General features: G+C 43.3%; 1 protein-coding gene across 2 annotated transcripts in view; it reads right to left on the reverse strand.

The window, feature by feature from the left end:
• Positions 1–24,108, reverse strand: part of CDHR3 (cadherin related family member 3) — a 72,680-nt gene that overhangs the window by 5,836 nt on the left and 42,736 nt on the right. For both annotated transcript variants that reach the window (XM_043497159.1, XM_038373993.2), the window contains exons 12-18: positions 22,995–23,221; positions 15,995–16,166; positions 13,271–13,515; positions 8,007–8,179; positions 6,282–6,295; positions 3,913–3,944; positions 1,828–1,876 (exon numbers count right to left, since the gene is read on the reverse strand). In XM_043497159.1, the coding sequence (XP_043353094.1) occupies positions 1,828–1,876; positions 3,913–3,944; positions 6,282–6,295; positions 8,007–8,179; positions 13,271–13,515; positions 15,995–16,166; positions 22,995–23,221 (912 nt within the window). The remainder of the gene's footprint in view (positions 1–1,827; positions 1,877–3,912; positions 3,945–6,281; positions 6,296–8,006; positions 8,180–13,270; positions 13,516–15,994; positions 16,167–22,994; positions 23,222–24,108) is intronic.

A 24,108-nucleotide genomic window follows, 5' to 3' on the forward strand; every position in this document is an offset into this window, starting at 1 on the left:
AATGATTATCCTGGCTCATTAAGATGAGTAAGCTATACCACTATTAGGTACCTTTATAAGGATATAGCTGTGTCAACACTAGAGGTTGTAGTAGTTTATTGGTTTAAAAAAAACAAAAACCAAAACCCCCCACCCCCCTAACTGATGTAGATATCCTGGTATAACGATCTAGTGTAGACCAGCCCTAAAACACACTCTTGTCTAGACTAGGAAAGATTCTGTGTGCGATAGGTGTGCTACCTCGAAGTAGCTAACTATTTGAACAAACAATTTGAAACACCACATGGCATCTATTGTAGACATCGTTTAACACCTTTAAACTCAGGTTAGTTGGTCTAAGTTCACCCCAGGCTTAGAGATCTGGTATCCCCAAAGATCTGGCCTATTCATTGACTTTTAATTTGCCTAGAATGCTTTCCCCCTGACAGATGCTCTATACTTCAGTGAAAGATAATGGGACGATGTGTTCTCTCTGTTTACATGCCGGGGGGAACTCATAGTTACAGGTCCTGCAGTCACAAATCTTTGGTACTTTAGTGCACTGTGCAATAGTGCTTTGTTAGAAAGTAGACTTTAGTAGTGACTCTTCCTTTGTACACTGGAAACAGGCATCCACTACTTCAGCTCATTTACTCTCCATGGATATGTAGAGAAATTTCCTGGTGTCCATTGTAATTACCTTATTGTCTAAATTACTCCTTACCTGTTAAGTGGACAAGGGGAACTAGCGGCAGTGCCTATAATTAATTAAACATTATTTTTACCAGGTACTGTGAGACAAAAAGTCTTTTAAGGATTGGCGAGAGAAGTGGAGGTTCTATGCTATACTTAGTATTGTATCAGGATTAATGGATCTTAACACATTAGTGAAATTTGGGCAATTAAAGATAAAATTGGATCTCTCCTCACATGATTTGGCTACTTACAGATTAGGCACTTTAGAATAGAAAAGAACAGGGAATGTCTAATAGCCCTATATGTAGCTACCAGCACAAAAGGTGCTGAGGTTACAGCCTGAAAATGTGGATGTTTACATATGCTCCAGCAGGGCTTTCATGCAAGGTTTAATTATTGCACCAGTGGAATTTCCAGCTCCTCTTGAGTCTGCTGAACTAAGGACTTATGAATTCGAGTCTGGCAGGTGGGATGTTGTGGCACTGTCCCCAGGATGTACTCATTCATCCCAAAGAGCACTCGCTCTGGGAATAATCCCAGTGTGCATGGCAGTTTTCATTCTCAACCTGCACACACCTGCCAACACAGCCCCCAACCTCTTCCAGGCTGCAGGAATGCACTCCTAGTGTGCACACACATCTCTGCTGCCCCTGCAACGTTGTACTGCAGCATAACGTTTAAGTCATGGCATAGCACAAATGTCATCCCCCTGTAGTGCTTTTCAGATCTTCTGAACTCTGTAGCTAGAGCCTGAGCCCAAACAGCTTTGTATTCGTCACGTTTAGATATAATGTTTGTAGACATTGTTCACAGAGCCGTATCAGTCCCAAGATATTACAAAGACAAGATGGGTGAAGTAATATCTTTTATTGGACCAACTTCTGTTTGTGAGAGAGAGAGAAGCTTTCGAGCTACTTGGGAAGAGGAAGAGCTCTGTGTAGCTTGAAAGCTTGTGTCTCTCACCAACAGAAGTTGGTCCAATAAAAGCTATTACCTCACCCACCTTGTTGCTTTAGAGCTAAGGTAGTCAGGAAAGCCTAAAGAAAGGACATGTCATATATTTGTACACAATAGGTTGTGGGGCTGCTACAAGGTAACCAATCCAGTTTATTTCAAGCCAAACATTTAAATTCACTTTTAATTTTTCCTTACCTGGATCTGTGGCTTTTCCATCAAAGACAGTGTTTATCTTGGTCATTTCCTATGAAGAGACACACAATGTGAAATCAAACCTGTGAAATAATTAAAGGAGGACTTGGACGTTTTTACCTACATGGATTGAAGCAGATTTATATGACCCGCATGTTGCATTAGGGTGAGTTTAATCAGAACTGACAGCAAAAGCCATTGTGACTTAGGGTGTTGCTACCAAATGTTTAAAGGCGAATTAATAGGGTCTGACCTTCTAAATGACTCCAAATGTCATGTTAGAAGTACGCAAGTCTCTATTACCTGGAATTAATCACGTCATTTTGCTGCATCATATCAGAACTAAAAAATTTAGAATCCGAGTCTCTTCTCAGTTACACTGCTGCTGGTCAGGAGTAACACTGTTGAAGTCAATGAAGTTACACCATGTAAAATTGGTTTGAATGGAGAAATAGGCCTTTTGTTGTTCTCCTTCTGCTTGGCCTTTGGATAATAATCTCCTTTCTGACCCTCGTGACTCCACCTCTCTTGGGTCTGATTATAGGAGGATGGAAAATGTAGTCTGTCTGGGGAGTCCAGTCCATAGAGGTGAATGGGGGGATGATGCACCTGAACTACAACTCCCATGAGGCACCACAGTGGGATTTCTGAATAGACCATTTTCAGGTTTTGGCCAAAAACATTTTGATGTTTGGGTGTTTTTGTTTGTTTTGTTTTAATGAAAAGTCAAAATATATCACGGAAACAAAACTTTTCATGAACCGTGTTTGCTTTAGTTGAAAAACCAATTTTCCCTTCTAAAGCAACTTTGATGGAAATTTTTCGACCAGCCCTAATGACAGCATTGTGTAGCCTAAATAGCTCAAGATTCCTTATTTTCAGTGCCTGCTTTCTCAGTGTTTAATATCACACATTGTTTTTGTTTTTCCAAAGTCACTAAATAAAAACCCTGACCTGGGTTCACCCCATTTCCATCTCCTCATCCAATCCCTCCATAAATCAGAATGCCTTTCACCATAATCCTTTCCTCAGGTAGGAAGGTAACAAGCTAGATGGTTGAAAATCCTTACCCTAAAGCCCCACAAACAAATCACAGACCTAACAAATCCTGTTAAGTGTCACCATTCAGTCACTCTGCTTCCCACTGAATCCTGTTACTCACTGTATTTTGTTTGTCTGTCTGACTTGTAAATCCTTTCAGGCAGGGATATGGGTGAAATCCTGGCCCCACTGAAGTCAATTGGAGTTTTGCCATTGACTTTAATCAAGCCTGGATTTCACCCCTCCTCTATAAAACACTCAGCACACTGTTGGTGGATAAGGAGCTTCATGCTTAGTAGACTGGGCACCAGACTGGGAGTCAGGACCTGCACCCATTCCCATCTCTACCATTGACCTACTATGTGATCCTGGGCAAATCACTTCTCTCTGTATCCCTTCCTACTCTTTGCCTGTCTTCTCTTTAGGTTGTAAACTCTTTAGGGATGGGATTGTCACTTGTATATGTACAGCATCTAGCACAACAAAGTGTCAGTCTGAGCTGGAATCTGAGTGTTACTGTTATATTAATAATAATCCTACAGTCTTTGTTTAGACCAGATTCTCATTGGCTGATAAGATCTGTGGGACTAGAATCTAATATGGCATCATTGATCCATTTGCTAAAATTCCCATTAGTATTTCTAGTGATGACTTCCAATTTTCCGTCTGTATATATGAAAAAACCTCTAGGATATGTCTACAATTAAAAAATAGCACTATTCAATATTTTTCAAATAGTGGGTTTGTAGAAAACATGTATAGTGGCAGAAACAAACTATGCCAAGAATTCTATCTTGCAATCTCCATCATTGGCATCATACAAAAGTTCCACAAGTTCTGCGAACATACTTTAGGACTGGTATGGGCCAAACACTTACTTTAGTTTGTGACTTACAGTACAGTACAGTACAGTACGATGAAGTGAGCTGTAGCTCACGAAAGCTTATGCTCAAATAAATTTGTTAATCTCTAAGGTGCCTCAAGTACTCCTTTTTATTTTTTGCGAATACAGACTAACACGGCTGCTACTCTGAAACCAGTACTTACCCAAACCTCTTCTTTCTTAACTTTCTTCTTTTCTACAGGAAATAAAATGTACATTCTAAGAAATCAGAATTTTTTTGATTGTGATAAGCAGACATTAAGGCCAAGATTTTCAAAAGTGACTAGTGAGTTTGAGACACCTTTAAAACAGCCTGACTTTCACAGGACAGGTGATCAGAACTTTCTGAAAATCAGAGCCCTTTGAGATATTTCAGGTTGGGCACCCAAAATTGCTAATCACACTTGATAATCTTGCCCTAGAAGTAGAGGTGAATAATTTGCCACAAATAATTTTCCTCAATGAATTTTACTTTACCTTGATTGTTTGTTTTTTTTAACAGATTTAGAATTTGACATGTATTCTTTATTCAAAAGTGTGAATAATTTTGGAACAGTGAATAATTTGCTTTGGGGATGAAATTCTCCTCTGTGCAGACAGACAGCACTAGGGCTATGCACAATTGACCTTCCACTCAAGCCATATTCTGAGGATTCAGCTGCTCCAAAGTCCTTGCACTGGCCCTCTACTGGAGAGTAAATTTTATCTGTGGGGAATATTTGAACTAAAATGTAGCTTTCATTAGTATTTTCACTTGTAAAGCTTATGCACTTGCAAGTTCATGGAAGCCAAAACAAGAAAGTGTTGCAAACCCAATCAAGCAACATTCTGATTTGAAAAATGGATTGGATATTTGCAATCTCTTTCCCCCACCCAACCCCCATTTTTACTCATTCTGAGTTAGTAGGGAGCATAGGCGCCAACTTTCTAACATGCCTGGGGGGTGCTCCCCCGAGCATGCCCCGCCAATCAGCGCCTTCTCTCCCCCCACCCCAGCGCCTCCTGCATGCCGCAGAACAGCTGATCCATGGTGGGCAGGAGGGGGAGGTGCTTATTGGCAGGGCTGCCAGCAGGCAAGAGGTGCTGGGAGAAGGGGGAGGCACTGATAGGGGAGCTGTCAGCGAGCACTCAGCACCCACTTTTTTTTTTTCTTTCTGTGGGCGCTCGAGCCCTGGAGCGCGCACACAGTCCGCGCCAATAGCAGGGAGACTGGGCTTCTCTATAGCACAGATCCATGGATGCTGCCCAATTTCAAGGGTGCATGCTGCCTCTATATTTCTGCATTTCCATTTTTGTTCCCTACTTTGAGGCTTTTTTTAATCTCCCTTCAAACAACACCTCCAGCCACCAACAGGCTCTGGTGGTTGGTATGTGATGGCCTAAAATGTATAATTACTACAGATGGGTCTGAGCCTGAACAATTACTTCAAACCATCTTCCTTTCCCCCCTACCGCCTCAACTTTTGGGTGCTCAACTTGAGGCAACTTGAAGGGACCCAATTTTTCAGAAAGTACCAGGCATCCAGCCTCTGAAAAACCAGGCACCTCTAAGTGTCTCAAACCATGCACCCAAAATCACTTGTTATAGGTAAAAAGAAAAGGAGGACTTGTGGCACCTTACAGACTAACAAATTTTGCATCCGATGAAGTGAGCTGTAGCTCACGAAAGCTTATGCTCAAATAAATTTTAGTCTCTAAAGTGCCACAAGTCCTCCTTTTCTTTTTGCGGATACAGACTAACACGGCTGCTACTCTGAAACTTGTTATAGGTGAGAATCATGGCTTCCAAATTGGGACGGCCCAGTTGTGTGTGCAATGTCCAAAAGCTGGTTGTTGCTGAGTCAGCTCAAACTGTACTTTGGAGATTGAACTAACGTACAGTGCTAGTAAGGCTAGTTGGAAAATAGTTAATAAATTCCTGCCCCACCATGCCACAGCACTAGGCTACACCAGGCTTGTTCTTTACTCAACATTTTCATAGATTTTTTTTTTTTTTAAGACCAGAAGGGACCATTAGACCATCTATTGTGACTTGTATTGGCACAGGCCATATAATTTTACCCAGTTATCCCTGTATTGAGCTCAATACATAGGTCAGTACATGGATTATTTATCTGAAAATGGAATTACAAATTTCTCTGACTAAGGCTACGTCTACCCTACAAGCTCGGGGTGTGATTCCCAGCTTGCGTACACATACTAGTGCTAGCTTTCATCTGAACTAGCATGCTAAAAATAGTTGCATAGCCAAGATAGCATGGGCAACAGCAGTAGCACCACAAGCTCTCAGGGCTGAGTACAAACCCAGCTGATCCCCGGGAATACACTCCCAGCACAGCAAGCCCATGCCACTGCTGCCATTGTCCATGTTACTACAGCTACAGTTCTACTTTTAGCATGCTAACTCAGATGAGAGCTAGCATATGTGTACAGGAGCTGGGAATTACACCCATAGGTGCTAGTGGAGATGTACCTTAATAAGTGGCGTGCTTGTTCTTAAGAAGTAATAAAAGCATTAAAAAAGGATACATACCTGGTGTGGTTTTCCTATAATAAAAATATAAAGTCATCAATAGAGTAAAATATTCAATACCTATGCCTACAAAAATATCATATTCCAGTTCTAGCCCTAAGAAATCTGTTCTTTTTTCATTTGGCAAACAGGATATTTTCTTGTGTTTGACATTTTTCAGTTTGTTTAGTTTGGGCATGTTTGTTCTGCTGAACCTCAGCATTATTAACTACTGCTATTGAGCTACCAGAAGCAGTAAAAAAGCCCTGAATATTGTTTTTGTGACTCCCAAAAGAATGGCTGTATATATATTTTTTTTTAATCTTATCAGTAACAGCACGGTGGAGTTATACAACCCCCCAAAATTATACTCCCCATCCAATTCTAGGGCTGAGCTAATATCTTTTAAAATATTTGAAAGGTTTAAAATGTGACTTGAAAATATCAAGATTGCTTTTTAACAGGAGATCATGAGTCTCGACGAATCATTGTCACTAATTAATAAATAATAATCATATTACATGCCACTTTATCCATTTGTCATTTCTACCACAAATTGCTAAACTCCTTGCATACACCTCTAAATAGTAACAATATCTTGCAGTTCATATGTTCTCTCTAAGGCTGCGTGTCGGTCATGGAAGTCATGTACTCCGTGACTTTCCATGACCTTCGTGACTTTTGCAGCAGCCGATGCGGCTGTCTGAGAAGCTACTGAGCAACCCCTGGGCCAGCAGCAGCAGTAGTGTGGGAGGGGGCTCAGGGCTGGGGCAGGAAATTGGGATGTGGGGAGGTGCTTACCTGGTGGGGGAGGCTCCCCGGAAGCGGCCGGGATGACCCTGCAACTCCTGACCAAGGCGGAAGGGCCAGGGGGCTCTGCGCACTGTCCCTGCTTGCAGGCACTACCCCCGCAGTTCCCATTGGTTGCGGTTCCCGGCCAATGGGAGCTGCAGATCCAAAGCTCGGCAGGGGTAGTGCGCGGAGCCATCCTGGCCTCTAGGAGCTGCAGGAACACGGGGAGCAAGGTAGGGAGCCTACCAGCCCTGCCAACTGCCAAACCCACCCCCCCCCCGCCCCCAGCACCAGCATGGGACCCAGGCTGCATGCCAGCACCCGCGCCCCTCTCCCCCAGCACCAGTACAGGTCCCAGGCCAGCACCTGCAGCACCCCCAGACTGCCCCTCCACCCCCACCCCAAGCACCCACAGGCCCCAGCCCAAGTTTTAGTTTTGGGTAATAGTACAAGTCATAGACAGGTCACGGGCCATGAATTTTTGTTTACTGCCTATGACCTGACCATGACTTTTACTAAAAGTACCCATGACTAAAACGTAGCCTCAGTTCTCTCTCATTCTGAAAGATCTGAGCACAATTGGGCCATGATCCTGATTGGGACTTCTGGTGATAACAATAAATATTTAGTAATTACAATTATTATTTCTGCTAGTGATGTTCAGCTAAAGCATTTGCTGAAGTATCAGTAAATCCACCAAGAGTTTCTATGTCATTTTGAGTTGACTCTCATCTCTTTAAAGAATCAACATCTTATTCCAACAACTAGTAATGCTTATTACAGCAAATGACATATTGCTCTAAAATATTCAAAGTATAAATTCCATTAACTCTCAGAGTTTCATGTTGTCTTTATAACTAGTGGGTATTTCTCAATAGTAATAACAAAAATCTCACTATTTCTCAAGGAAACTAGTGTTTGTTCTTTTTTTTTTTTTTTTTTTTGATTACTTACAGTGGTCTTTTATTTGCTTTGGGTTTCGGTGGACAGTAGGTACGGATATATTTTGCCAGCAGGAAGGATAGGTATCCAAGCAGTAGCATGCTGCCAACAGAAATAAGGAACGGCACATACCAAGCTGATTCAGAATAAACATTTTCTGTTCTGATCAGAATCGTAATGGCAGGCTTTGGAAAAAAAAAAAATAGAAAAGGTTCTTAAATGCTGCAAACTGAATTTTGCTGACAGCTAGTGTAGAAAGTATGTTTCTGATTGTGCTCCTGTATTTTATATTAAAACATGCATGCGTGTGTTTAAAAACTTTGGATTGCCTTAGAGTATGTCTACACTGCACTCAGGAGGTGTGACTGCAGCATGTGTAGGCATATACTAGCTAACCTTGAAGCTAGCTTGAGTAACAATAAAAAGAAAAGGAGTACTTGTGGCACCTTAGAGACTAACAAATTTATTAGAGCATTTGAGTAACAATATCAGTGTGGCTGCAGCAGCAGGGATGGTGGCACAGCCCCTAGCCATTTAAATATGTACCCAGAGTCCTGGGCGGGGTGGTACCATCTTGGACTGCTGCCACCTCCACTGAGATTGTTACTTGAGCTAGGTTTGATCTAGCTAGATCAAAGCTAGCTTAGGTATGATTACCCATGCTGCAATCCTATCTCCCGATTGCAGTGAAGATATACCCTTAGACAACTATAAGTTTCTACCTCACTATCTTAGTATATGGAAGTACAGGAAATACTGCTAAGTGTTGAGGTAATAGTTTCTAGTTATCTAAGGCAAAACTGGAAAGTTTTAAAGCACTACCATTGTATGCAGTTCAATGCCAATGTAGTAGTAATATTATTACAATACATTATATTAAAAATAAGTGAAACCCCAAATTCTCATGTGACATTCCTTGGCTCTAGAAAAAAGCCTAAATACAAAGTTGTGAGCTATATCGGAGGTCCCCCCCGAAATGAGAGGTATTCAGAAACAGAGTTTTGATTTGGCCCATTATTAAGGAGTTAACAGATCCATTGTTAAGGTTGTATTTTGAAACAGGCATAACATGGAGCATAAATTATTGTTTTTTCTCTACTGCAGAGTCCTTTCCATGTGAAATTTTACACTATTCATTTTCATTGCCTTTGAGTTTTCTATATAGTTTTCATTAAATTTTTAATTGGTCTTTGCATTAAATTCATCAGGGTTTCTGGCTATTCCTTGTTGACTGATATCTTTAAAATAATGTTGAGTACCCACATGAAAACTGGAAGATACATGATTCTTGAGTAGATCTGGTACAATGTGTAGTTATGGAAGAAAACATTTACAATTAAAGGTAATCTTTTCCCATTATTCTTCATCATAAAGCTTATCAGCCAGCAGGGTTGGGCACACAAAATCTTCAAAGGTTTCAGAGTAGCAGCCGTGTTAGTCTGTATCCACAAAAAGAACAGGAGTACTTGTGGCACCTTAGAGACTAACAAATTTTATTTGAACATAAGCTTTCATGAGCTACAGCTCACTTCATCGGATGCATGTAGTGGAAAATACAGTGGGGAGATTTTATATACACAGAGAATATGAAACAATGGGTGTTACTATATAGACTGTAACACGAGAGATCAGGTAAGGTGAGCTATTGCCAGCAGGAGAGCGGGGGAGCGGGGAACCTTTTGTAGCAATAATCAAGGTGGGCCATTTCCAGCAGTTAACAAGAACATGTGAGGAACAGTAGGGGAGCAATTACCCTCTTTCAAAATGGCCACCATCTCCCACTATTCTTGATGGGACTGAGACCACAGGCTGCCCTCATTTAGGATGATCATCTTCCTAGGATACTTATTGGGAATGAGGATTTGCAGGTGCACCTGCCTAGTCTCCGGGCAGCCTCCGAGTACAGCTGAGCCACAGCAAGGCCATCTAATTGACCACCAAACTACTACCCCAAATGGACACAACTAATAGTGTTAGGAGCAGGTGAGGTAGTTCAACTCTCATGATTTCTGTTGTAAAAAGAAAAGGAGTACTTGTGGCACCTTAGAGACTAACAAATTTATTAGAGCATAAGCTTTCGTGAGCTACAGCTCACTTTATCAGATGGATGCATCCGATGAAGTGAGCTGTAGCTCACGAAAGCTTATGCTCTAATAAATTTGTTAGTCTCTAAGGTGCCACAAGTACTCCTTTTCTTTTTGCGAATACAGACTAACACGGCTGCTACTCTGATTTCTGTTGTGACTCAAGTGATTTTTGGAGCGGGTTTTTTTGCCTGTCTCATGAAAACATGATGAAAGGCACCAACTCATGAATTTTCCCTTATTCAACACGGTCGTCATCTCCTATTAGTGTTAATGAGACTGAAACCAGCAAGATGGCCACCATTTTCATACAGTCTATCTGTATGGAAAAGTGAGACTGCCCTTAATAAAGTTAGCTGCCACATTCCACTGTTTTCAGTTAGATTGAAGCAATGCCCAGGAGCAAAATGGCTTCCACTGCATGGTTCAGGGGGCTGGACAAGAGACAGTGTCTCTGCTGCTCCTCACAGCCCCTATCCCATATGTGAATGATTAAACTTGTATCAAAGTTTACTAGGAGGGGAGAAAGTCAAGACAGTAATAGGCAAACTGCCATCTATTCCCTATCTTAGGAGAGAGAAGAGGATAAGTGGAGTGTCCATTAAGCAGCCAGGGAGAGGTGCATTAAAGATTGACTTTTCCACCTGAAATTATCACACACCCATTGGCAGAGAAGTAGAGGGGTATTAAAAAGTCAGAAGACAGACTGAAAAGCTTGATTTGTTGCTTTTTAAAATCTCATAGTTTGGAGGGTCTGACTCATGATTTTTGATCTCTGAAGGCTGACAGTACTGAGTGAAAGTGGAATGCAGGAGAGAAGATGCAGGGGTAACCTGGTGTTGGGAGGCTAGTAGCATGAGGGAAGCAGAATTGGGGTTGTGATAGGTGATCTGTGGTGTGTGGTAGTTTGTGGTAATAGTAAAGTGTGTGGCTGTGGGAAAGGGGTAGAGACTAAGTACCGGTAGGCAGTTTAACATCTGATTTCTATGGTTTGGGGTGTGTGGAAATCTTAATTCATTCACTACAGGGTATTTTTGTATATTACTAGAGATAGGAGTCAGTTAGGAAGTTTGGATCCAGGCATTTTCAAAGCAAAGCTTTTGTGATTTCAAACATTCCATGTGTGAGATTCTGGGTTTCTGATCCAGGCCTGTGTCTACTTGGCTCATCTGTGGGTTTACTAATGGCACAGCATGTAAGATTCCAATCCCTCGTCCACCCTCTGCAACCTCCCCACATCTTGCTTCAGGTGCGCTGGGGAGAGTAGGGGCTGATGCCACCAAGCAGGGGGGCAGAGAGGGGTGAAGAATGGGGAAGACCCGTGGCTGCACACCCCTCTTTTTCAAAACACCAGCCAGTAGAGCTGACATGGCGCAGGATGACGGAAGCAAACTGCATCTGGTAAAGTGCTGGCACAAATTGCCTCCCTCTGAGAGAAGTGATGGAGACAGGGAAAAAATTGTGACTCTGAACCACAGTTCTTCCTGAGGTGGCTCAGCTATGGACCATCCCATATATACAAAGGTGGATTAAGGTTTCCCTGGGCCAGACTAAGTGGGGGGGGGGGCCCTATGCACCCCTTCTGTCTGCAGCCCCACCCTTTTTTGCCCCTTCCCTGGGACCACATCCTTGTTCCACCAGAGTCCCCCCCCATTCCGCCAGTCCCACAACCTGTTTGCTCTTTTCTGTCCCGCCCCCACGGCGGCCCCAAGGCAGGAGAAGCTCTGTCCCTGTGACACAGCCCCAGGCTGCAGCAGGGAGTGAGAGCTCCCAGGACCGCAGTAGGGGTCTGGATGCTGGGGCTTCCCCTACCACCTCCCACACTTCTGGGGGGGGGAAAAGGGGTGAGGCACTGGGGCTTCTCTCGCCCGGTGTTTCTGCCGGAGAGCGGGATCAGGCACGGGTGCTCCCCCTGCCGTCCCGTGGCCTCACCCAGAGATGGGGTCAGGGTACTGAGGGGACTTCCCCTGTCCCCGGCTTCTGCCGGGATGGGGGTGGGGCACTGCAGGGTTTTCCCCCACCCCGCGGCTTCTGCCAGGGACAGGTCAGTGTGTAGGGGGGGTGCTGTGGGGTTTCCCCTGTCCCGCAGCTTCTACCAGGGATGCAGTCTGAGGACCTGGGGGTGGGCTTCCCCTATCCTGTAGCTTCTGCTAGGGATGGGGTTGGGGATGCTGGGTGGGGCTTCCCCCACCCCACCCACCAGGTGGCGGAAGCCAGGGCCCCCCAATTGGCCTAGGCCCCATGAGCCCAGTGGCTAAACTCCCACTGCATATGTAGGGCATTGACCAAAGGCTCCATCCCACACTTAACATTTCTTTGCAACTTTGTGTGTTTGAAACCGAAGAAACATTGGATGAGGGTGAGTGGGATATGCTAGAGGTGTAGACAGTCACTGGGTGTAATATTTGGGTGACCCAAGTGATGGAGAAATAACCCTTCTGGCTGATTGAAAGCTAGTTTTGTGCTACCTTTTTTTGATCTTTACACACAAAAAGATTAATCTGTATTCCATCATTAGAGAAACATATAGATGTGTGAGTCAGCCAAAGCAGTGTATAGCTAGGAACCAAAAACCAGTCTCTGAGAAATGCGTGAAGAAACGTTAATATCCCAGGCAAAGGTTAACTTCTGCTCTCTCCTTATCAATGCAGCTGCCAAAGTCTATAACTTCTCAATTGTATGCTCTGCATCTGAGACTCTCTATAACAGTCTCCCCATGGTAGGCTCCACGGCTCAAGCAGGACCCATCTGTTTTATCAGGCTTTCAGGGAGAGAGGGTTAGAGGGGATGGCGTGTAGAGTATGTTGCAGAATGGCGTATTTTCAATCAATTATTTTATTATGGCTTGATATTTTGACAAGGGGATAGGCTGTTTGGGATGCTTTCTTGTATTGGCTGTGATCTTAGGTGATGGCAGGGTACCTGGACCTTTGGGTAGATGCCTTTTTTGTTGTAGAAAATGAAATAAAAAATAAACATTATGGGTTTGTATCCTGCAAGACACTGAGCTCCCTGTCCCCCACTGACTTCACTGTAAGTGAAAGATGATTACCCTTGCGTAGGATTGGGCCCACAGTAATTCTTGTGTTCTTTTGAGTGCACTTACCCTCTGTTGTTTTAATTGTCCCATACAGATCCCCCATCCAACAGCCACAGAATTAAGTTGAAGATTCAGAATTTCAGTGAACTTACTGTAGTAGTGATGGTAGTAGTTGGGTTTGGGATAACTTTGATGCTTAATGTCACTGTCCCAGTTTCAATGAGGGCTGTAGCTCTGTTCGAACTTGACAGCAAATTGTCATCTGTTATATAGATGCGCAGTCTGTAGTCCCAGATTCTATCCAAACCACTGTCATAGTCAAATCTAGAGGCAAGAATCAACTGAGAGATGTTGGAGCCAGCACTTGGTGAAAAAGTGAAATGATTATTCACATTACCTAGGAGTAGAAGCAAAAAAATCCACATAAAACAGATGCACAAAACAATGTGAAAAGGGCCACTGATTTCACTTTTTTCTGCAGTTTGTTACTAATCATTGTGCAATCATTTGGCTGTACAGCACTGCCTTCAGAAACCGCTGAAAGGGATGATGTGCTCTATCAGCATTAGCACTGGTTCGTTCTATGACATGGCTCCAGTTACTAGAAGTTGATTACCAAGACTACTATAGAAAATAATACTATAACTGAAGTACTAAAGGTAGGAAATAAGCACCTTTAATAAGACATACATCTGAGATCAGACTTTTGCGCAAGTTTTAATGCTCAACATCTTCATAAATGATCTGGATGATGGGATGGATTGTGTACCCTCAGCAAGTTCGCGGATGACACTAAACTGGGAGGAGAGGTAGATATGCTGGAGGATAGGGATAAGGATAGGGTCCAGAGTGACCTAGGCAAATTGGAGGATTGGGCCAAAAGAAATCTGATGAGGTTCAACAAGGACAAGTGCAGAGTCCTGCACTTAAGATGGAAGAATCCCATGCACTGCTACAGGCTGGGGACCAACTGGCTAAGTGGCAGTTCTGCAGAAAAGGACCTGGGGATTACAGTGGATGAGAAACTGGATATGAGTCAACAGTGTGCCCTTGTAGCCAAGAAGGCTAATGGCATATTTGGCTGCATTAGTAGGAGCATTGCCAGAAGATCGAGGGAAGTGATTATTCCCCTCTATTCAGCACTGGGGAGGCCACATCTGGAGTACTGCGTCCAGTTTTGGGACCCCCACTACAGAGAGGATGTGGACAAATTGGAGAGAGTCCAGCAGAGGGCAATGAAAATGATTAGGGAGCTAGGGCACATGACTTATGAGGAGAGGCTGAGGGAACTGGGCTTATTTAGTCTGCAGAAGAGAAGTGTGGGGGGAAGGGGGAGGATTTGATAGCAGCCTTCAACTACCTGAAAGGGGGTTTCCAAAGAGGATGGAGCTAGGCTGGTCTCAGTGGTGGCAGATGACAGAACAAGGAGTAATGGTCTCAAGTTGCAGTGAGGGAGATCTAGATTGGATATTAGGAAAAACTATTTCACGAGGAGGGTGGTGAAGCACTGGAAATGGTTGCCTAGGAAGGTGGTGGAATCTCCATTCTTAGAGGTTTTTAAGGCCCGGCTTGACAATGCGATGATTTAGATGGGGTTGGTCCTGCTCTGAGCAGGGTGTTGGACTAGATGACTTCCTGAGGTGGCTTTAAGACATCTTTTTTGCCCTCCCAATCCTGGGCTGTTCTGGGTAACTGGCTTAATTTAGGGTTTGTCTACACTTAAAACATTACAACAGCACAACTGCACCACTGTAGCGCTTCAGTGTAGACACTACCTACGCCAATGGGAGGGATTCTTCCATCAGCATAGCTAATCCACTTCCACGAGAGGTGGAATTCTTCCACCAGCTTAGCACTGTCTACATGGGGACATAGGTTGTCTTAACTACACCATTCAGGTTTGTGAATTTTTCACACTCCTGAGTGACGTAGTTCTGCTGATCTAATTTTCTAGTGTAGCCCAGTCCTTAAGCAGCATCCCTATGGCTGCACTATGGGTCTTAGCACAGCCTTGTATCTGTGCAGACCCACCAACTGACATGCCCCTTTTGCTCCCAGCTTCATCCCCTGCATGTCCCCTATACAAGGCTTTGCTCAGAAGATAGCCTTACCATTCTTTCCTCAGAGCCTGCACCAGGAGACTTCTCCCATGGCCAGGACCAGGGCTTTTAGAATCCCTTTATGCTACTCTGAGCCTTTTATGTTGTATAAAGGGACTGGAGTGGGGGTGAGGCTCTCACCCTCTCTGCTTAAGATATTTGTCTGCATCACCTGTTTAATCCATTACCCCATTCTCAGATACTGCCTCAAAAGCAGAAGTTTTTCCTAAGTTCAAATGGCTTCCTTTTTGTGAAATGAGGCAACACCAAATGTCTCAGCACCCTGGCTTATAATTGATTTTTGTATCCAAGCACATGTTCTTACAAAGGGATTTTAATGAGTACAGCATGGAGTTAGGACACAAGTTTTGTCGAGCAGTTTGGAGCAGTGCCCCAAATTCCACTCTGTTACACTGATAGAAATCTGAAATACTGGAACTTCATTAAGTCCCCTGGGGTTTTTCCAGTTTACCCTGTTATAACTGAAAGTACAACTTGTCCCTGTGTACAAGAGGAGTAGCAGTCTGGCTGGCTCCAGTGAGTCAATGTGAGTTTTACCAGTAATTTAAATGGAAGCTCTCACTAACTAATCTTTAAGTTATTTCTAAAGTGCCTGTCTATCACCATGTTATTAAACTGTAGCCAATATCAGCATTAGCATGTAACATGTACTAGACTATTTTATTCACAAAATCAAATGGACTGTCTATATCCAAGCATTTTCCCCATGCACCAGGCATGTAACAATGACATTCAAGAGTCAAACAAGTGCAGTACCTGAATTAATGAAGTACCGGAAAGATCTGGGACTAGAATCGCGATCAACACACACTATCTTGAAACCCTCAATGTTGGTCCCAACAGCTAGGTCTACCGGGATTGCCAATGAATAGGTATTGGCTGAACAAACTGGTTTTTCATCATTTACTTCTAGAACATTGATGGTTACCTGAAAGAGAGCCAGCTGATCAGGTGAGATTCTTCCAGTATGCTGTGCCAGAATATTACCAGCTCTAGTAGCTGGTAGGATTTGTTCTTCATTCTTTTTATTGACAGTAGTTTAAACAAGAGTGGCAGGGAAGGTCCATTAATTTAGTTTTTGCCTTGGACATGTTAAAGTTCAAGAGATTATGAACTCATGTTTCAGAGTAGCAGCTGTGTTAGTCTGTATTCGCAAAAAGAAAAGGAGTACCCGTGGCACCTTAGAGACTAACAAATTTATTAGAGCATAAGCTTTTGTGAGCTACAGCTCACTTCATCGGATGCATTTGGTGGAAAAAGCAGAGGAGAGATTTATATATATACACACACACACACACACACACACACACACACACACAGAGAACATGAAACAATGGGTTTATCATACACACTGTAAGGAGAGTGATCACTTAAGATAAGCCATCACCAGCAGCGGGGGGGGGGGGGGGGGGGGGAAAGGAGGAAAACCTTTCATGGTGACAAGCAAGGTAGGCTAATTCCAGCAGTTAACAAGAATATCAGAGGAACAGTGGGGGGTGGGGTGGGAGGGAGAAATACCATGGGGAAATAGTTTTACTTTGTGTAATGACTCATCCATTCCCAGTCTCTATTCAAGCCTAAGTTAATTGTATCCAATTTGCAAATTAATTCCAATTCAGCAGTCTCTCGTTGGAGTCTGTTTTTGAAGCTTTTTTGTTGAAGGATAGCCACTCTTAGGTCTGTGATCGAGTGACCAGAGAGATTGAAGTGTTCTCCAACTGGTTTTTGAATGTTATAATTCTTGACGTCTGATTTGTGTCCATTCATTCTTTTACGTAGAGACTGTCCAGTTTGGCCAATGTACATGGCAGAGGGGCATTGCTGGCACATGATGGCATATATCACATTGGTAGATGCGCAGGTGAACGAGCCTCTGATAGTGTGGCTGATGTGATTAGGCCCTATGATGGTATCCCCTGAATAGATATGTGGACAGAGTTGGCAACGGGCTTTGTTGCAAGGATAGGTTCCTGGGTTAGTGGTTCTGTTGTGTGGTGTGTGGTTGCTGGTGAGTATTTGCTTCAGATTGGGGGGCTGTCTGTAAGCAAGGACTGGTCTGTCTCCCAAGATCTGTGAGAGTGATGGGTCGTCCTTCAGGATAGGTTGTAGATCCTTGATGATGCGTTGGAGAGGTTTTAGTTGGGGGCTGAAGGTGATGGCTAGTGGCGTTCTGTTGTTTTCTTTGTTGGGCCTGTCCTGTAGTAGGTGACTTCTGGGTACTCTTCTGGCTCTGTCAATCTGTTTCTTCACTTCAGCAGGTGGGTATTGTAGTTGTAGGAATGCATGATAGAGATCTTGCTAATAAGCGATGGTCACATAAACACCACCCTATATCGGAAACCTACTGACCGCTATTCCTACCTACATGCCTCTAGCTTTCATCCAGATCATACCACTCGATCCATTGTCTACAGCCAAGCGCTACGATATAACCGCATTTGCTCCAACCCCTCAGACAGAGACAAACACCTACAAGATCTCTATCATGCATTCCTACAACTACAATACCCACCTGCTGAAGTGAAGAAACAGATTGACAGAGCCAGAAGAGTACCCAGAAGTCACCTACTACAGGACAGGCCCAACAAAGAAAACAACAGAACGCCACTAGCCATCACCTTCAGCCCCCAACTAAAACCTCTCCAACGCATCATCAAGGATCTACAACCTATCCTGAAGGACGACCCATCGCTCTCTCAGATCTTGGGAGACAGACCAGTCCTTGCTTACAGACAGCCCCCCAATCTGAAGCAAATACTCACCAGCAACCACACACCACACAACAGAACCACTAACCCAGGAACCTATCCTTGCAACAAAGCCCGTTGCCAACTCTGTCCACATATCTATTCAGGGGATACCATCATAGGGCCTAATCACATCAGCCACACTATCAGAGGCTCGTTCACCTGCGCATCTACCAATGTGATATATGCCATCATGTGCCAGCAATGCCCCTCTGCCATGTACATTGGTCAAAATGGACAGTTTCTACGTAAAAGAATGAATGGACACAAATCAGACGTCAAGAATTATAACATTCAAAAACCAGTTGGAGAACACTTCAATCACTCTGGTCACTCGATTACAGACCTAAGAGTGGCTATACTTCAACAAAAAAGCTTCAAAAACAGACTCCAACGAGAGACTGCTGAATTGGAATTAATTTGCAAACTGGATACAATTAACTTAGGCTTGAATAGAGACTGGGAATGGATGAGTCATTACACAAAGTAAAACTATTTCCCTATGGTATTTCTCCCTCCCCCCCCCCCCCACTGTTCCTCAGAAATTCTTGTTAACTGCTGGAATTAGCCTACCTGCTTGTCACCATGAAAGGTTTTCCTCCTTCCCCCCCCTGCTGTTGGTGATGGCTTATCTTAAGTGATCACTCTCCTTACAGTGTGTATGATAAACCCATTGTTTCATGTTCTCTGTGTGTGTGTGTGTGTGTGTATATAAATCTCTCCTCTGCTTTTTCCACCAAATGCATCCGATGAAGTGAGCTGTAGCTCACGAAAGCTTATGCTCTAATAAATTTGTTAGTCTCTAAGGTGCCACGGGTACTCCTGAACTCATGTTGTGACCAATGTTTCTTTAGAACTCAGATTCCTTAAGGCAATTATGTGTTAACATTGAACTTTTTTTTATGTGGGACTTTTGATTTTTTTGAATTGCCTAAAGTATGTCATAGTCAGAATGGAAAATAATACTTTACACTTATTAGATCTAGCCAGTCAAGTTTCTCAAAGTGCTTCACAAATGTTAATTAAGCTTCTTGGCATTTAATAATAATTCAGCGACTGAGGTTTTTACGGCCTGGTTTGACAAAGCCCTGGCTGGGATGATTTAGTTGGGGTTGGCCCTGCTTTGAGCAGGGGGTTCGACTAGATCAATGGTTCTCAAAGCCGGTCCACCGCTTGTTCAGGGAAAGCCCCTGGCGGGCCAGACCAGTTTGTTTACCTGACGTGTCTGCAGGTTTGGCCGATCACGACTCCCACTGGCCACAGTTCACCATTCCAGGCCAATGGGGGCTGTGGGAAGGGTGGCCAGCACGTCCCTTGGCCCGTGCTGCTTCCCGCAGCCCCCATTAGCCTGGAGCGGCAAACCGCGGCCAGTGGGAGCCGCGATTGGCTGAACCTGCAGATGCGGCAGGTAAACAAACCAGTCCGGCCCGCCAGGGGCTTTCCCTGAACAAGCAGCAGACCGGCTTTGAGAACCACTGGACTAGATGACCTCCTGAGGTCTCTTCCAACCCTAATCTTCTATGATTGTATGACTGTTCCATTCATGAAGGGAGCCCTTCTCATGTAGATCAACCCTTCCCCATGTGGAGATGAGGGGCAGTGAGAAGGTAAGCATTCTCCCCCCAACCCTCCTTGTTCCTTCACCAAGCAGTTATTGGCTGGAATGGAAAATTGGGTCTAAATTCTTGGAGATAATAATTTTTTGAATAGCAAAATCAAATTTAATGCAAAAATGGGGTAAAGAGATGTTAACCACTGAAGGAAACAGTTTATATGCACAGAAGTTTGGTGTTCTCTGAAACATATAAGGAGTGAATGTAAGCTTATGTCTACACTTACAGTGGCGTGTACAGTACACAGGGCCATCCTTAAGCATACACAACACACGCAGCTGCATAAGGCACCTGAAAATTTGGGGCACCACTGGGTCTTAGTGTCGACATCTCTGGCTTTCCTATCCCTTATAACATTCAAAAACCAGTCGGAGAACACTTCAATCTCTCCGGTCACACGATTACAGACCTGAGAATGGCTATCCTTCAACAAAAAAACTTCAAAAATAGACTCCAACGAGAGAGTGCTGAATTGGAATTAATTTGCAAACTGGATACAATTAACTTAGGCTTGAATAGAGCCTGGGAGTGGATGGGTCATTACATAAAGTAAAACTATTTCCCCATGTTATTTCTCCCCCCACCCCACCCCCTACTGTTCCTCAGACGTTCTTGTTAACTGCTGGAAATGGCCCACCTTGATTATCACCACAAAAGGTTTTCCTCCTCCCCCCCCCCTTCCTGCTGGTAATAGCTCATCTTAAGTGATCACTCGCCTACAGTGTGTATGATAAACCCATTGTTTCATGTTCTCTGTGTGTATATATAAATCTCTCCTCTGTTTTTTCCACCAAATGCATCCGATGAAGTGAGCTGTAGCTCACGAAAGTTTATGCTCAAATAAATTTGTTAGTCTCTAAGGTGCCACAAGTACTCCTTTTTCTTTTTTGAGAATACAGACTAACATAGCTGCTACTCTGAAACTTATCCCTCTTCTGACTCTTCCTGCAGGCTCCCACAGCTGGCTGTTGCAGCCTGGTGAGTCTTCCATGGGAGGGGATCTAGTATTTAAAAGTGAAAAAGCCTCCAGCCTACCAGACCTATTAGCACAACACTCAAACTTGCATAATCACAGGTACTCCTTTTCTTTTTGCGAACACTCAAACTGTTAAAGAGCTATTCAAGGGGTAATGAAGCCATTTCACAGGCATTTGCCAAACCCCAGGTATATACTGCCAGTTTCTGAATTTACTGACAAAAACAGTTGTGCATTACTGTAATATTTAGTCAGAACATGTCAGTCTGCAGGACCTTTAGTTTAAAATTTGCTTTAAAAATATTTCATTAGTGAGTTGGTGAAGATTATAAAATCACATCTCTAAAAAATCCTTGCATAGATTTTTAGATGCACAATCATCTTTAGCCTTAAATGCTTGGGTCTTCAGACATATAGTTTTTTAAATAAATCCTTAAAAGACCACCCTTATCTAAAATACACATTTTAATTACTATAGTAAAAAAAAAAAAAACTTGCTTGGAAAGTCTGTGTCCTTCCCTTTCTCCCGTCACCCCCCCCCCCGCTTCAATTGAAGAGAGTCCTTAAAGGAAGAACACCCCTTTCCTTCCAGATAGGGAAACTCTTTGTCCAGTTTTCTTTACTTCTGATTATCTGATGAACTAGTTTTAAGAGAACCCTCCAACAAAACCTTAGTAAGATATAAAATCCTTGGTTATGCCTAAAATCTTTGGAAACTTAAAAAAAAAAAGTTGGTGAAATTTCATAAACATGTCTATTGTTATGGAGATCACACAAAGTAAATTAGTGTATTAGCGTTCCCTTTTTCTAAAAGCAATGAACATTGTTATGAACACCCTAAACCTTTGTGACTGATTAATTTAAAATAATGACTTTGTTTCAGTGAGTTAAATATGTAGTAATCTGGAATGAATACTTTATGAAGGCTTAAGAGTACATTTAAAATATAAAATCAGTTTAGAAATACTGATTAAGAAAATGTAAAACAGAAGAGCTGCATCATGTATTCCATAATATTTAATTTTGTGTTCAGCAAGACAGCTGACTCGCCCTTACTACAAAGTTTTTGCAAATAAATGTCTGACAAACTTCAGGGCATATCAAAAAACCTGTGACTGACATTTTTTATTCCCAAATTTAGTGCTTTTAATTAGGTACCTTCTGCATGTCCATCCTGCGTGAGGGAGAGGGTACGGGCGGGGTCTCTGTGGGGAACTGTGATTCTCCGCCACCGTGAGGCGGGCCGGGAGTCTTTTTATCCTTTTGCTGTCTCGTCCCACCCCCACCTCCCCCCTGGGCTGTGAGCTCAGGCTGCCATTGGGCATGGGGCACCAGTTTAATAATACTGCGTAGGGCCCCATAAATCCCTAAGAAGAAAAGGAGTACTTGTGGCACCTTAGAGGCTAACAAATTTATTTGAGCATAAGCTTTCGTGAGCTACAGTTCACTTCATTGGATGCATGTAGTGAAGTGAGCTGTAGCTCACGAAAGCTTATGCTCAAATAAATTTGTTAGTCTCTGAGGTGCCACAAGTCCTCCTTTTCTTTTTGCGGATACAGACTAACACGGCTGCTACTCTGAAATAAATCCTAAGGACAGCCCTGACAATACAGGTACTACACATGCAGGTATACGCCACAGTGAAAGGCAGGCTGCATCCATACTTGTCACTGTGCTGTGTAGCCACATGTGGCCATGAAAGGCACCAGCAGTGAGGAAAGGATCCAGCAGCTCCCCACTGCCAGAGTTTTTCACTGCATCCAGGAATGGCTCTGGAAGGTGGGAGACAGCAGAGAGAGGCTCGGGCAGCAGGAAACTGCTAGCGCCTTTCCCCATTGCTGCAGCCTTTCACTGTGGTGGGGAAAGGCTCCTGTAGCGGGGAGACACTATGCTGCTAAAAATAGCAATGTAGACATGGGAGGCATTGCTTGGCCATGTAGGGTGTATAGCCTAGATATCAGGAGTGCTGGGCACTCTACTCCCCTCACTTAAGCTGTGCCTCACTGTCTACACAGCTATTTATACCCGTGCTAGCTGGGTGTGCAGTATCTGTACTCAACATGCTGCTGTAAGTGTAGGCATGCACTTTACGGCCTTTGTGGATACACAGAAAGCTCTTTCGCTGCCCACCAACAATATCAAGAATGAATAACAGGCAGATAAAAGAAAGTGTTTAAAGGAAAAAAAACAAATAAAAATGTTGTTTGTTTGTTTGTTTTTTAATGCCAGGACTCCCTGCTCACTCCCACTGTATTCTCCCTTTGTGTGAAATTCAGCTCTGTGTAGAGAGCCGGCCCACAGCCTTAATATCACTTCTGTGGGAGTCGAGTGGTGCATAGGTCTTGGGATGACCATGGACATAGGCTAAATTTTGCCTCAGGTGGGGGTGACGTTTGCAAAAGTGGTATAGTTTTACTCACGGACACTGTAGCAAGCTTCTCTGCATCAGAAGCTTGCACTGTGAGAATGTACTTCTGTGTTGTTTCATAGTCTAATGTAGCTATAATCTCCAGATTTCCTTCATTTGGGTCGATCCAAAATATATTTGTATAAGAAAGGGTACCTCCTCCAGCTACAATGGAATATGTAATTCCAGTAAATGGTAAATCCTTGTCTGTTGCACTCACTTTTCCAATGCTGGATCCACCTGAAAAGAAGAGTCATGTTATCTTAACTTTTAAAAAAGTTACATACAAAATGAAATGTACAGACTATAAGGCTCCTCCTAAGTGAGTTTCTTAGTTCAAATGATGTAGGCAGATTTTGTTGTAACTCTAATTTAGGACTTGTCTACACAAGTAGTTATTCCAGAATAATAGTCCCTTATTCCAAATTAGCTTATACCATTTCCAAAGGTATTCTTATTCTGGTATGTGTGTGTCCACACCAGGACTTAATCAGGAATAAATGCTGTGCTTGAAGTTCACACGCTACCTTAATCTGAATTAACTTCTCAGTATAAACGAGTCCTCAATAGTTGTTTGTTTTTTTTTTAAACCAACCCCCTCCCTCTCCCAAAAAAAAGAGGAGAGTGAAGAAATCCAAAAGTTTCCCACATTTTGGCTGTCAGTTTCCCCATATATATGATTTTTCATATATGATGCTAGAGTGACTTCTGTGTAGGAGTTAATTTCACCCTAAATTCATATTTAAATAACCAGCTTCTTATGAACTATAGGCTAAATGCTCAAAGTGAAGCAGGGAGGGGAGGTTGAGGAGCTGTTGTCACTGAGGCCATCAGCATTTCATATATTTCTCCTCCTGGCTCTGTGAATTCCAGCCCTGCTGCAGATTGCTAGCTCCTAGTTGGTGTGACACCACCATGCTTTCTGCTAGCACTACCCCAACCCCAGAATCCCATTAGAGCCCACATCTGTATTTTCTCCAAAACTGTGTGCTGTTTTGCAAAGGGTTTTTAAAGCAACAGTATTTAAAGGCTTACATTAGCACTCGTTTAACTCCTATAAGCATTCTGCAGAATCCAGCAAAACTCTGTGATGGACACAGAGGTTTATAGTCACGTGTGTTTTTCAT

This window comes from Dermochelys coriacea, chromosome 1 (genome assembly GCF_009764565.3).
Source record: "Dermochelys coriacea isolate rDerCor1 chromosome 1, rDerCor1.pri.v4, whole genome shotgun sequence".
Classification (NCBI taxonomy): Eukaryota; Metazoa; Chordata; order Testudines; family Dermochelyidae; genus Dermochelys; species Dermochelys coriacea.